Source organism: Procambarus clarkii, chromosome 14 (assembly GCF_040958095.1).
Source record: "Procambarus clarkii isolate CNS0578487 chromosome 14, FALCON_Pclarkii_2.0, whole genome shotgun sequence".
Taxonomy (NCBI): Eukaryota; Metazoa; Arthropoda; class Malacostraca; order Decapoda; family Cambaridae; genus Procambarus; species Procambarus clarkii.
This window is the reverse complement of record NC_091163.1, coordinates 42213380-42229108: the sequence shown is the minus strand read 5'-3', so window position 1 is coordinate 42229108 and position 15729 is coordinate 42213380. Positions and strand designations below refer to the sequence as shown.

At 47.9% G+C, this 15729-nt stretch overlaps 1 protein-coding gene across 2 annotated transcripts in view; it reads right to left on the bottom strand.

Annotated features, from left to right (window-relative positions):
* Positions 1-15729, bottom strand: part of LOC123770912 (roquin-1) — a 121875-nt gene that overhangs the window by 23145 nt on the left and 83001 nt on the right. Inside the window, exon 10 of one of the 2 annotated variants that reach the window (XM_069324545.1) lies at positions 13517-13663. The exons of the other annotated variant lie outside the window; for it this stretch is intronic. Within the exon in view, the coding sequence (XP_069180646.1) occupies positions 13658-13663 (6 nt within the window). The 3' untranslated portion in view covers positions 13517-13657. Of the gene's footprint in view, positions 1-13516; positions 13664-15729 lie in introns of those variants that run through there. 2 annotated transcript variants of the gene reach the window in all.

Here is a 15729-nt window from a genome sequence, read left to right as displayed (position 1 = left end):
CATGGTCCAGTCGGTCCTGTGTGTGCACGAGGAACTCCTCAGCCACACGCACCACTGACTTGCCCATCATGGTCCAGTCGGTCCTGTGTGTGCACGAGGAACTCCTCAGTCACACACACCACTGACTTGCCCATCATGGTCCAGTCGGTCCTGTGTGTGCACGAGGAACTCCTCAGCCACACGCACCACTGACTTGCCCATCATGGTCCAGTCGGTCCTGTGTGTGCACGAGGAACTCCTCAGCCACACACGCACCACTGACTTGCCCATCATGGTCCAGTCGGTCCTGTGTGTGCACGAGGAACTCCTCAGCCACACGCACCACTGACTTGCCCATCATGGTCCAGTCGGTCCTGTGTGTGCACGAGGAACTCCTCAGCCACACGCACCACTGACTTGCCCATCATGGTCCAGTCGGTCCTGTGTGTGCACGAGGAACTCCTCAGCCACACGCACCACTGACTTGCCCATCATGGTCCAGTCGGTCCTGTGTGTGCACGAGGAACTCCTCAGTCACACGCACCACTGACTTGCCCATCATGGTCCAGTCGGTCCTGTGTGTGCACGAGGAACTCCTCAGCCACACACGCACCACTGACTTGACCATCATGGTCCAGTCGGTCCTGTGTGTGCACGAGGAACTCCTCAGCCACACACGCACCACTGACTTGCCCATCATGGTCCAGTCGGTCCTGTGTGTGCACAAGGAACTCCTCAGCCACACGCACCACTGACTTGCCCATCATGGTCCAGTCGGTCCTGTGTGTGCACGAGGAACTCCTCAGCCACACACGCACCACTGACTTGCCCATCATGGTCCAGTCGGTCCTGTGTGTGCACGAGGAACTCCTCAGTCACACGCACCACTGACTTGCCCATCATGGTCCAGTCAGTCCTGTGTGTGCACGAGGAACTCCTCAGTCACACACACCACTGACTTGCCCATCATGGTCCAGTCGGTCCTGTGTGTGCACGAGGAACTCCTCAGTCACACGCACCACTGACTTGCCCATCATGGTCCAGTCAGTCCTGTGTGTGCACGAGGAACTCCTCAGTCACACGCACCACTGACTTGCCCATCATGGTCCAGTCAGTCCTGTGTGTGCACGAGGAACTCCTCAGTCACACACACCACTGACTTGCCCATCATGGTCCAGTTGGTCCTGTGTGTGCATGAGGAATTTAGAGATGCAAGTTTGAATCCATTGTATGGCGTCAATATTTATTCATTATGTTCTTATGATTTCATTGCCTATCTTCATAGATACATCTTGGAGAAAAATGGAAGGTGAATTGAAAACAATTGTATCTGGCTACAAATAATGACTGTGCTATCAATAAAAATTGGCAGTATGGTGTTTTAATCTATTTAGTAAAAATTTCAAACCTCTTATATCGCATACATTTGTTCAATTACTAATTAAAAAAAACCAGCGTTGAATGGAATGAAACGCCATTTTCTGGGTGAGTCCCGGAGGCTCCCCAGAGCTATCCAGGCTGAATGGATATGTATAACTTTCTGGCATCAGTCAATGCATGGAGTTCTTGCCTACCAGAGACCACCGGCCAGAACCTGGCCCCCCTCTAAAGAGGCACGAGGAGCAATGGCCTATAGACACACCCCTTATTGTTGGGAGCATTCTATGTCTGCCATCGACCGGTATAGGCACCCAGAAAGGTAGGTGCCCCAAAACAAACCCCAATTCTGGTAAAACTATTGCGACCGAAGACCGAACAAGTGGACAGAACTCCCCAAACAAAAATTAGGAAACGAGCATGATGTCATCACGCCGCCGCGCCGCTGTCTGTGCAAACCCCCCCCCCTCCCCGGGAGGGGGAAGGGGGAGCCACAGACCCAACCGCCAGCGACCCAACCTACAGTTCTTAGGCTGGATGTCAAAAAGCATAAAAAACACTGCAGACCGGAGGGAGGGAGGGATGCTGGGGAGCCTCCAGGACTCACCCAGAAATGGCGTTTCATTACATTCAACACTGGTTTTCTGGGGGGAGCCCCATTGGCTCCCCGGAGCTAACTACCCAAAGATAAGGAAAAACAGGGACACACCCCGGGAGGCGGTTCAACCTCACTCCTCAACACGAAGTCGAGACAATGACGAAGTTGAAGTCGACTCAAGGCAACGCAGGCCCTACCTGGCCCCGGAACATGCACCAGATAGTGAGCAGCCAGGAACCCGTCCGACCTCCGAAAACTCTGCGCCCGAATGGTAACCCAAGACATGTTGCCAAGACGGCAACCAAAGCAGCAAACGTATGCACGTTGTGGACACGGGGAAAAACCGCATGCAGGCTAGACTGAATAACCCTGTGGACAACCTGAGAAACCCGGGAACAGGGAAGAAGGGAAACCGGGGCCTCCCAAAGTGCATCCCCGGCCACTGAAGGCGTGGTGCGCAAATAACGGCGGAGAGCTGCAACCGAACACAACACACGATGCACTCCCGGCCTGACCAATCAAGCAACAACAACCCAAGGCATTCTCTGCCAGAAAAGAAGGAGACGGCTGCAACTGAACAAAATGCCCAACAGGACCAAAGGAGCAGAAACCCCTGCACCAGAGAAGAGCAGGAAGCTCTCCGACCCGACCCCCAGAGGTCAATGCCAACAGAAAAAGAGCTGTAGAAAAACAACCCCGAACGGAAGGGGCCACAACAAACCGAGGAGAAGAGAGAGAGACGAGAGCACCCGGTCCAAAGACCAGGACGCCTCATGAGGTGCATGAGCAGGCCAGAGGTGAAATAACGCCCAAGACAGTGTGTGAAACGGGGCAGAAGTAACATCAACACCGAACGCAAGCTGAGGCGGCTCCGCCAGCACCACCCAAGACGAGGCAACAGTACACGGCACCAGACGACAGTCCCGGAACAACCCCGAGGGAAAAGACAAGACAACCCTATCAGAGACCGAAGAACCCTTCGCAGAGATAGGAAAACCAGAAGGACCGCCAGGAACCACACACTGCCAACGAGATGAAGCACGCAGGCGGGAGACCAATAATAAAGCCACCAGCGCCGAGAACACGAGACAAAAACCCCAGACGTGAAGACTCGAGGGGAAGAACGTACCAGCCCCGAACAAGGCTGGACCTACCCGCAAAGAGACAGAGCTGCGGGTAGACCCTCAGGATTGGAACTGAGGAAAACAGAGCCCTTAACCCTTACACTGCTCAGGGGTCCTTGGGACATTTACACCCCTGTGCGCAAGAAAAAAAAAAATTCAAAATTTTTTTTTTCGTCTTCTAAACATATTAATTTGTGTCCCCTGAGCACGGAAAAAAAAAATCGTAGGCGACATATTTTGGGCGCAATTGACCGAGGAAGTCTGGCAAAAAGTGGGCGTTGACAGAGCGGTCGTCAGACCCGGTCAGTGTCACCCGCGCTGACAGATGGGAATTGCCACAAAGATATTATTACCTAATTGTTTCAATGTCTCCGACTGATTTTTTCTTAGTTTTTTTGCAGTAATATTATTCAATAGTGTGTATTGTAATATATTTATATAATAAAAGTGGTGAATAATCCCTATACTCAAAAGTATGATGTGCATATTAGTGATTCAATTATTATGTTTATAAAACAATAAACAAATAGTTTTGCTGCTATTACACTCTATACACAGGTTATATATAAGTATCTGCATGTTTTGGTCACCATAACGAACCACTAAGTTGGTATTGAGAGTCGAAAAGCAATGAAGAGTTACCGCCACACACCAGCCAGCCACTCGCTGCCACTCCCTCAACACACGCACTAAACTTTCTTCCCCAATAATACCATTTGTGATGTTATTACACTATATACAGACGTTATATATAAGTATGTATATATTTTGTTCACCACAACTGTACAGCTAAGCTGATATAGTTAGTTCAGGCTCTAAGAGTCGTCGCTATACACAGATGGCGGCTGGCGGCTCCCTCACTCTTTCAAGGTCACACACACTAAACTTTCTCCCCCAACAATACTGTTTGCAGTGTTATTACCCTATATACACATATTATATATAAATATCTACATGTTTTATGCACCGTAACTGTACACCTAAGCATGTAGTGCGCCCAAAGAGCATAGTGGCCACCCTCTAAACAGCTAGACAAATCGTGCAGACGACGTCACCTACGTCACCCATATGGCTCCTCCCAGCATAATCCTTTTGCTGTTATTACACTAATACACACATTATATATAAGTATCTACATTTGTGTTCACCATAGAGAACCACTGACCTGGTATGGTGAATGCAAACAATAATAGCTAGCCACACAGTCAGTAAACGATGCTGTCTCCCTCCATCTCTCAGCATCACTCCTCCCACAGCGCTAATTATTATAACAATCCTGCTATTATCACAACCCTGGTTATTTATATCACAGTCATGGGTCATCTGTAATATTGTCATCGCTAAATAATAACAATTATATATTTATTTTGACATTTTTCGGCGATGCTGTGGTCACAAGCTGAACATCAATGCTGTTCGCTCATGCTGCGTGCGCCGGCCTTGGTTGCTCCAACAGTACTGTGCCTCTCACACCTGAGAATATTGCCCACGATTTTTTTTTTTAATGGCAACTGTTTACAAGAGCCCTGAGGAAGCTACTGTGAACCCCGTGTAGCCGCGGGCCATTCGAATCAGTTCTGGCACCCTATGGCATATATATACGCCATGCACACCATGGGACATGTTACTCAGGGCGTATATATACGCCATGCGCAGTTTAAGGGTTAAACAAGGCCGGCAAAAACCAGAAGGATCGGCCGCCAGGGAACCAGGAATCCAATTCTGGCGAGCCGAAAATGAACCAACCCGGACGAGCAGTAACCTCAAGATCGAGAAAAAAACCAGGCGCCGAAAAACGAAACAAAAAAGCACCGAAATGCGGGGCAGCACCTCCCAGTACAACAAGAACAAAAAACACGGACAAAGTAGTCACTGTAAGACAACACGCAAAGTGACCAAGCAAAACACACAACACCTAACACCCCTACTAGGAGCCAATGATGCTACCCTGTCAAGAGGGGGAAGCGACAGGGTAGACAAGGATGGATCATTTAACACGGCCGGTACACGCACCATGGGACACAGGCAGAAGCCGAGTACCCAAAGAGCCACAGACACACAGAACAGCTGCAGTGTCAGTAGGCAGTAAGTGGAATGCACGAGGAAGGGATGTGGTGGAGGGAGACTCCATACACAGATGCAATTTCAGAAAAAAGAGAACTCAGCAGGCCCAGGAAGCTGTACACCTGATGACTGACAGTGGAGAGGGCGGACCAAAGAGCCGGAGCCCAACCCCCACAAGCAAAACGAGGTGAGGACAACCAGGCGAGTACCCCAACAAACACCGAGAACCAGCATCCTGCCGACAGATATGCCAGACTGTATAATCTCACCTGCAAAACAGACGCCATCATGTCACAACACAGCTGAGCCGTGAAACGGAACAGGAGCATCCCTAGTGGAGAATGACCAGAGGGGCGTGCCCAGTAGAAGACGAGGATCATGCAGGACAGAGGCGGAGGAGGCGCCACTCAGCGCCGCCCCACACTCGCCTCAGAACACCAAGTATCCAGGGGGTTATGACCAGAAGAAGAGGAGCGAAAACGACGTATAATCCGTGAAAAGGAACATGGAACACCAACACACGTGTACACTGCCCAGAAAGAAAACAATCACCCCGGCCCCAGCGCCCAAGGTACGAACCGCACCACCGCGTCTTCCGGGCGGCGAGGCTAGTACACCAGTCGCATGTACACATATTGTACACACACCAGCAAGGTGTATGAACATACGTACAAGGCCAGACAACGAACACAAGGAATACCTAAACAGGAAGGAGAGACGTTGGGAATACAAAAGAAGGACTTGAGGGAAAACCTCACCGAAAGGCAACAGACGTTCCAAGAACATGGGAAGCACCGAAGAGGTTCACGAACCAACAAAAACCGTGACAAACAAGCATAAGTGCACGGAGGCACATACGGGCCCAGACACCCCAAACCAAGGGACGTGCAAAGATCCCGAACGAAGGGAATAGCAACGTGACATAAGCGCAAAAAAGGTGAGGAAAGGGGGAAAGAAACACCCCCAGGAAGGACGGAACTGACCGGACCTGAAGGGACACGGAACCAAACTCAGGGAGGGGTAGACCTGAACCAAAATGAATGCAGAGGGGGAAGGAAAAAACCCACCCTGAGGAACTGCAAGCCTCGCTCTAAGGGTATAAAACCCCAAGCAGGGCAAAACGGGGCCTAAGCCCCCCCCCCACCAGGCAGCCCCCCCCAACCCCGGGAACCCCTACAACAGGACCTGGGGCCGAGTTGTTCACCCCAAAGCCCCAGTCTCACAAGTAAAAGCCGGGGCAGCCGTACAAAACACTAAGGAAGGGAGCCCACTGGTCAGACCCATACAGCACGGCTGGAGGAACAGGCTCGAAAGTTCCCACCGCCACCCAGGAAGAGGAAAACCCCCCGAGATCGTCTGAGTCTCAACCCAACCAGACCCTGCCCCAACCCCAAAACCCGCCTACAGTTCGGAGCTGGAAGGCAAGGGGAAGGAAGTATGCACAACAGAAGGGAAAGGACGAGGAGGAGCGGACGGAACCGGAGCCAAAGCAACACCTATCCCACAAGTCCGGACCCCTTAACCCTTAAACTGCGCAACGCGCCTGCTGACCCACGTCTGGGGTGCGCAACATGCCTCCAGTTTCCTCAGGGCTCTTGTAAACAGACGCCATCTTTAAAAAAATCTTGGGCCACATTCCCGAGTGTCAGAGCCTCAGTACTAAGTGAGCAACCAAGGCTGGCACACACAGCATGAGCTCACAGCACTGCTGTTCAGCTTGTGACCACAGCATCGCCTAATAATGTCAAAATATATACTGTATACAACTTGTATTATTTAGCCATGAGAGTATTACAGAAGAGCCTGAGTGTGATAATGACTGTGTACAATGTTCAAATATTAGTGATTTAATACTGTTCACGATGTTCACAGCACTAGCCACAGCACCACAGTATTATTTTGTCCATCTAGGAATCTTCAAACGACTTCATAGGTTCCTTTACAAAATAAACTTGTGCTCAATTATTCATTTACAGGATTTAGTGACCAGTATTGTGATAACAGCAGGATTGTGGTGATAATTAGCACTGTGCATAGTATTGTGGGAGGAGGACTTGTGCTAAGGGAGCGAGGGAGAGAGTCGAGGTAGCCGGGGTAGTACCTAGCAGTAGTACCCAGGTACCCAGCAGGGTACTGTGCTTGCTCCAGTACTTTTTCTCATCCTCATATCGGACATAGACAAGAACACAACCTATAGCACTGTATCATCCTTTGCAGATGACACTAGGATTTTCATGAGAGTAGGCAACATAGAGGACACAGCAAACCTCCAATCAGATATAGATCAGGTCTTTCTATGGGCTACAGAAAATAATATGGTGTTTAACGAAGATAAGTTCCAGCTCATGTGCTACGGAAAAAATGAAAATATAAAAACGGAAACCACGTACAAAACTTCAGGCAAATCATAACATAGAACGAAAAGGCAATGTAAAGGATCTGGGTGTACTCATGTTGGAAGACCTTACCTTTAAAGAACACAATAAAGTAGCCGTCACAACTGCAAGAAAAATGACAGGTTGGATAACAAGAACTTTTCACACTAGAGATGCTATACCGATGATGATACTTTTCAAAACGCTTGTGCTCTCTAGAGTGGAGTACTGCTGCACAATGACAGCCCCTTTCAAAGCTGGAGAAATTGCTGACCTGGAGAGCGTGCAGAGATCCTTTACTGCTAGAATCCACTCAGTAAAACATCTAAATTACTGGGACCAACTAAAGAGCCTAAATCTGTACTCCCTGGAGCGCAGGCGGGAGAGATACATAATAATTTACACGTGGAAAATATTAGAGGGGCTGGTCCCAAACCTGCACACAGAAATAACATCACATGAGACAAGAAGACATGGCAGGATGTGCAGAATACCCCCGTTGAAAAGCAGAGGTGCAACAGGTACTCTGAGAGAGAACTCTATCAACATCGGAGGCTCGAGACTGTTCAACACGCTTCCACTACACATAAAGGGCATAACTGGCCGACCCCTCACAGTGTTCAAGAGAGAACTGGATAAGCACCTCCAAAGGATACCTGATCAACCAGGCTGCGACTCATACGTCAGGCTGCGAGCAGCTGCGTCCAACAGCCTGGTTGATCAGTCCAGCAACCAGGAGGCCTGGTCGACGACCGGACCGCGGGGACGCTAAGCCCCGGAAGCACCTCAAGGTAACCTCAAGGTAAGGTAGCCTCATTGTGTGTGTGGCAGCCACTATTGTTTTGCTCATCATACCAGCTTAGTGGTTCGCTATGGTGAACACATTTGTACATGGGTATATTCAATGTGTGTATATACCCATGTACATATGTGCGTAGTATTGTGGGTGGAGGAATTGTGGTGAGGGAGCGAAGGAGAGAATCGAGGTAGCCTCACTGTGTGTGTAGCAGCCACTCTTGTTTTGCTCACCATACTAGCTTAGTGGTTCGCTATGGTGAACACATTTGTACATGGGTATAAACAATGTGTGTATATAGTGTAATAACAGCAACAGGAGTATGTTGGGAGGAGTTATTTTGGTGAGGGAGGTGACATAATCGTAGCGTCGTCTGCTGGCTGCTGTGTGATTTCTCATACCATGTATGGTGGTCACTGTAAAGTTTGGACACAATACTGGCTTACTTGCATAGTTCTGGTGAATAAAACATGTAGATAGGTATACATAACATGTGTAAATAGTGTAATAGAAACAATAACAGTATGATGGAGGAGTGAGGGAGACTGGCTGGGTGTGGCAGCTGACACTTGCGGAGTTCTGAGTGTGTTGATGGTGAATGTATATAGTGTGTGATAGTGTATAGTGGGTAAATAGATTGTATGTATACATAAATTACCATGATGCATGGGAAATACGTGCAACATATGTGTACACATGTGTCATGCATGTAACACAGTGTCTTCGGACAGTACGGATGATGACAGTACTTCGGACAACGGTGCGCAAAAAATGAACAAAAATATATTCGTGGCAACTGGTACATCTTGAGCAGGGCGCGCTAGTGGCCCCAGGGGTATATGTCACAGGCGACCAGGGATTGATGACGTCACGCGTGAACTTATGGACAACTTAGCAGACAAAGTAAGTACAATTTCGACTTTTTGTTAACATATCCATACTCAGGGTAGGGTTTTTGACACTTAAAAAAAAAACAAAGAATTTTTTCCAGAGTTTATGTCTTGCACACTGGGGGGGGGGGGGGAGGGGTGTCATATTTGGAAGCCGGGAAGTTGAGGGGTTAACCAAAATGGTTAACCAACCTAGAGTGTTGCAGCAACCTAAACCTACCATGCAACGCCGCAGCTGCCTGCACCCGCACATCATTATCAGTGGCTTGGACGAGCAGGAGCACGTACAGACAACACACGTCGCACGACTCCGGGTCAAAATAATCATCGACCCAACAGGCAGCAAGACGGAGGCAAAACAGGCGAGTGTCACCCTGAGACAAGGGGACAGAGCAACCTTCAAACTCGCAAGACGCGAGGGATGGGGGAACTCAAGGGTCACATCCATCGGACCACGTAGTTCCCAGGGCTCTTAGTCATGGATACACAATAAGGGAAGCCCAGGCAGGGTACTGCGAACCGGCGCCCAAGTCTACCAAACAAACTGCTAAAGCTGAACCCCCGGGACGTGTCCACTCACAGGGGCCAAGCGGGGAGGACCACCAAACACACAAATATAGACATACAATTACAGTGACACCTCGATTAACGAGTTTAAACCGTTCCGGCACCGAGCTCGTCATGTGGAAAACTCGTCTTGTGAAACAACAACAAAACTGTTGTAAAAGGTGTCCGAGAACCAGCAGAAACGCTCATTAATCGAGGAAAAGCTCGTTAGTAGAGACAAATGTTCTGAGAGTGACTTGCTCGTTACTTGAAATGCTCGTAGATAGAGCCGCTCATTAATCGAGGTGCCACTGTATATATACACCCCAAGAACAGCGATGGGGGACCACAAAGGCAGACCCCCCCTACCAGGCAGAAAACAAAAACAAAAGAAAAACCCTGCAAGAGGACAACGTACCCAGGTGGAACAAAGCCGGCCGCTGTCATAGGTGAAAACTAGCTGTGCAGTACCCCGCGCCCCTGCCAGTGACGAAAACTACCTCCTACCCAGAGACAAACAAGGGTAAGAAAAACCCCAGCTGACCCCAAGGATGGCCAAATACCAAACAGTAAACTGCACAGCGGAGGTAGATCCCAAGGTGACTTGTGGAAGGTGGCCCCAAGCCCCAAGGGCAGTACTTACAGGGCACCTAGGGAAGGAGACCATAGGCGCATGCAGCCCGAGTACCGTAGAATAACACTCACGGCTCACGCACCACCTGAAGGGACAGCCCACACCACAAGGCACAGAGCTGTAACAAAAAACTGGAGCCAGAGGCACGGCTGCACCAGATTCCCATCAGCCTAAGAACTGTAGGTTGGGTCGCCGACGGTTGGGTCTGGGGCTCCCCCTTTTCCCTCCCGGGGAGGCGGGGTTGTGCAGACAACGGTGCGGCGACATGATGACGTCATGCTTGTTTGCTAATTTTCGTTTGGGGAGTTCTGTCCACTTGTTCGGTCTTCGGTCGCAATAGTTTTACCAGAATAGGGGGTTTGTTTTGGAGCACCTATCTTTCTGGGTGCCTGTCCCGGTCAATGGTAGACATAGAATGCTCCCAACAATAAGGGGGTGTCTCTATAGGCCATTGCTCCTCGTGCCTCTCTAGAGGGGGGCCAGGTTCTGGCTCGTGGTCCCCGGTAGGCAAGAACTCCGTGCATTGACTGATGCCAGAAAGTTATACATATCCATTCAGCCTGGATAGCTCCGGGGAGCCGACGGGGCTCCCCCTAGAAAATATATAAATAAAAAATAAATGTATAAATAAAAATCCAGCACTAAATGTAATGAAATGCCTTTTTCTTGATCAGCCCTGGTGGCTCCGTGAAGCTATTTTGCTGAGATCACTATGCAAATGGGTCACATCAGACACGAGAGATCTGTTTGGTCTACTAGGAACCAAGACCAAAATCTATCTGGCCCCTTTCACACAAGGACAAACAGGAGAATCCACACCAGGAGACACTGATCAAAGCAACACATGACCGACTAGGACCAAAAACATTAACTAAATACTGGGTTGCCAGAACCCTGTTTGAACACCAAAACCTCCCAACCCCGAATATCAGCACAGCACATGTTGGAGAAAAGTGTGGCGAACACAGGCATACTTGTGAACATCATGGGCCCAAGGGTAGACCTCAGGATGGCTACATTTGATGACACTGTAGATGACCTGGGAAAGATAAGCCTTGGAACAGGGCACTACCGAGGCAGAACCAGTGACCTGTAGGGTATAGGTATAGCTGACACCATACATAAGAAGTGATGTACTCCCAGCTGGACTAACCAAACATCAATCACCAACAGACATCTCCAAAAGCTTGCTAACTTGTTTTTTAGCAGAAAAGAGGGAAAAGGCTGCAAATAAACAAACCAGCCACAAGGGCCAAAGAAACAAAATCCCTGTCTCTGGAGTAGAACTTGCAGCTCCCCAACCCTACAGCCAGAGGCAAAAACCCACAAAACACAGCTTTGAAAATGGAAAATAGTAAAACAAGGTGAGAAGAAGACTAACACCGATTCAAGATGGCTCAGGAGGAGCATGAACTGGCCAGAGGTGAAAAAAAATAAACACATGAAATCTTGCAGAACGCTGCCAAGGAAGAGTTGATACTAAATGCAAGCAGCAGCGGCTCTACCAATGCCAAGCGATAAGATGCTCCAACTCTGAAACCCTCAAACACTTCAGAACCGTAACCAGAAGTGAGAATGGAGGAGGGAGAAGAAGAAGACCATAAGCAGGACAAACCACACTCACAGGGGAAGAAAGAAAAGGCACAGAATTAGTCCAGGTGGAGATCACCAACACCTCCAATTCCAGATCCCTAAATACCAAAGGGCGCAACTTTGGGGAATCCAACTGATTACAATGCCACAAACTCCTAACTCTAGCAAACCTAGCTTGCAAAGCGGCAGCTGCCTAAATTCAGAATTTCTGCTAATGCAGAAAGCTGCCTGCATTGGAAGATGAATCAGTCAATACAGAGACCCTGAGGAAATAAACCACACAGGATTCAGAGTTGTATGTGTCACCGACCCAACAGGCAGCATGGCAGAGGCAGAAGAACAACCATTGTCAGGCAGCAAAGACAATGAGCACCCTTCAAACTCGCACATGACGAGTGCAGGCTGGATGTGCTGAACCAATCATGCCAAAGACCCACGGAGGGATTACCAGGGACTGAAAGCAGTTAGCCAAGCAGGACACCAAGACACTGAGGCTGCTTATGAGAAGACAGATGCCAAGCACAGCCAAAACAACCAGGCTACAACTGGTGGCCATGACATGTCATAACATGCAAGCCCCATTCTCCTCGGCACAACCAACAGAATGCTCCCAGTCAAGGGCCCAAACAGAGTAATCAGACTCTCGTGAATAGCCCTAAGCAAGGCTATAGTGGCCAGGCCCTGGTGGCCTGGCATCCTAAGGCAAACTTGCAAACACACCAAAGAAGACATTTTTGTCAATACAAGATTAGCACTAATAGGCACCCTGGGAAGGAACCCAGGGTGCAGCCAAAAGCACAACAAAAGCCAAGTCCACACACCGAGTTAGATAGAAAACATGCACATGAGGCAAAAATTTAAATACAGAACATAGTACAAAAGAAATGGCAGGAACAAACCAGCACTTAGTTTGAAGATGAGGGGCTTGCCATGTCTAAAAGACCCGGAACAGTACAACCCAGCTGGACATCAACACGTGAACTAAGCAAGAAGATGGCTGTGTGCAGAAGCTGTCCCGCCAGGTGGTGGCATTCGGTACCCTGCATTTTGTGCTAATTTTGAACGTTCCTCTTGTTCTGTGTGAATTGTTTGCGGAGTTGTTTGGCAATTTCAGGACTTAGGACTCTGTTATTCCTACAGTTGTCTATAAAGCTTCTCTGACTTTTGTGGATGCTTTGTGTGTGTGTGGTGGTGAACTGCCACGTGCTCTCTGCATGTCTGTAAGGGGGGGGCCATGTTTTGGCTCTAGTCTCTGGAAGGCCACACACAACTCCCCTTCTGATGCGACTCATTTGCATGGAATAATCTCAGCAATATTGCTTCAGGGAGCCACCGGGGGCTCCTCTAGAAAATAAAATAGATGTAGATATTTTGTGCACTTTTTGTAACAATAGAGTACACAAGTTTTGGCTCTACCTTGTGCTCTTTTTAGTAGTTTGAAAACCAAACTATGACTACAAACAATCAAACGCAGGTTTAAATGCTGAGAGTAATTCGTAAGTTTCAGCACTATTCCTCCATTACAATGCAAATGAGATACCTTTGAATGATAAAGAGTGGAGTGTTGTGAGAAGCTCGGCCATAAGTTTTCGGCAGGCTGGCGTCACACCACCCAATTCACCACTATTAACACCACTTTTCATTGCTTGAAGAATGCACATCTTCATCCACACTGTAGTCTTTAGCACTAGAAAATTCATTAATCATTTTCCACATGAATGAATTAAAATATTAACAAATATTCATTCACTAGGAATTACAGATATCATGCAACTAGCCCTCAGTCTTAGGTTCAATAAATTATTGAACACGAAGTTTGGAGACGACATGAACAATGTCATTAATTTATACGTATACACATAAACAAGGTGCAATCAGTAAGTTCCAGGATTGAATATACTACACGAGTATTAAGCATGGTAAAGCACATAATCAGAAATCCTTTTATGTGTTTCCAAACAGCCCTTTAAAGCTTGTTGTTGAATGGTTACTTTGTAGTGGTGTGCAGTAAACATGAAGGCTCTACTGTTTCTATGGTATTGCAGTATCACACATCGTGTCGAGGGCCTGGTGCACTCCAAATTTCTTACATGTCAAGAAGCTAACCAGCCGCTATTTGTGCACACAAATGTCTTGCAATATCACAGAGAAAGTGTGTGAAAAGGAGACTTTAAAAACCAGACTTCCACCCCAAGAGGCCATAATCGTGAGATGCATCGCACATCACAGGAATACCTGCACTCTCCTCTCTACTATGCACCAATGGAATGAGATCATGTTATATCCTTGTATGGGTCCCATGACACTGCATTTGATATGCAATAACAGTATACTGTAGTAATATTTAATTCTTGAGAACATTCTGGATCCCCCCAAAATACACATGCACTGTATATACCACCAAGCACATAGCCAATATCAATCAAGGAAAATTACAACCTTCCAACATGGGTGAGAATCCTAATATTGTCAAACATGTGGCATGAAACTTAGTAAGCATTTATTAGCTATTCATAGTAATAATCATTGTAATAACTCAAGATTTTCTCATCACATGGCCCAAAGTATAACACAGCAGATAAACATAACTCAAAGCCCAACACCTGAGGATATGTTTATAAGCAAGATGTACATGGAGGGTGAGCATCCTGTATCACAGAAAGGAAAGTCAAGCTGCTTAGGGGTTGTGAACCTGTTGTCCACAACGGGAATCTCTGGGATACGCATACTTTTAGGGTCTAGGGTTACTTGTGCCCTTAGAGTTTAGGTTGTACGAGTATGCATACCCTTCAGTTCTAGGGGTATGCAAACCCCACGATGAAAACTTTTGGATTAATAGACAGGTCTTATGATGATATAAGGAGTACAGAAGAAGTACAAATGTTTGTTAGCACTTCTAAGATGGTTATCACCCTTGGAGGAAAGTCCCCAAGATAAGCCAATGCATCAGATACTGTGTAGACGAACAAATGGATACTGCAACTATCCATTTGTTTGTCTAGGTAAGCACAACTAGGTTAAGTACCAGGTGATGCCCATGTCAACAAACGCTCTGTCATGAGGTAAATAAAAGCCCACCAACACACTAGAGCCTGTGACAAGCACGTAATGATAAGCCACCACAGCTGGACATCACAAAATTATATACCCCGGCTGGTCAAACAAAGCATCAATCACCAAGGGACCCTTCCAGGAGCTAACAATCTTATTCGTGGCCAGAAAAGATGAAGGCTGCAAACAAAGAAATTGTCCAACAGGGCCAAAAGAACAGAACCCATGCTTCTGCAGGAGAGCCTGAAGCTTTCCCAACCAGGCCACCAATTGGGAGGCCTGGTCGGAGACCGGGCCGCAGGGGATGTTGATCCTCGGAGTCATCAAAAGGCAAAGGTAAGGTAAATGAGACCTGTGATCTTCTGCAAAAGTTGTCGAACGTGGAGTTGCCACATACCCATATCCATGGGAAAAACTGGAGCAAACAAACAATTCTCCAGTTGTACAAATGATGCACCACCCAAGAACACCTGAAAGACAGAACTCACTTCTCACTACTCAAGTGTTTGGGTATGACAAAAGACATGCCCCACCCCCAAGAAAAACAGAGGGCCACATGCCTGGAATAATCAGGGTCCTCATAATGAAAGCAAAAGACTGAAGCTGATCTAAAGTCAAATGAGGCAGGGTCCACCAAACTAATGAGGTCATGATCTTGCACGAAGAACTGAAATTAGTTTGAAGTTGGAAATCTCAGCAAAT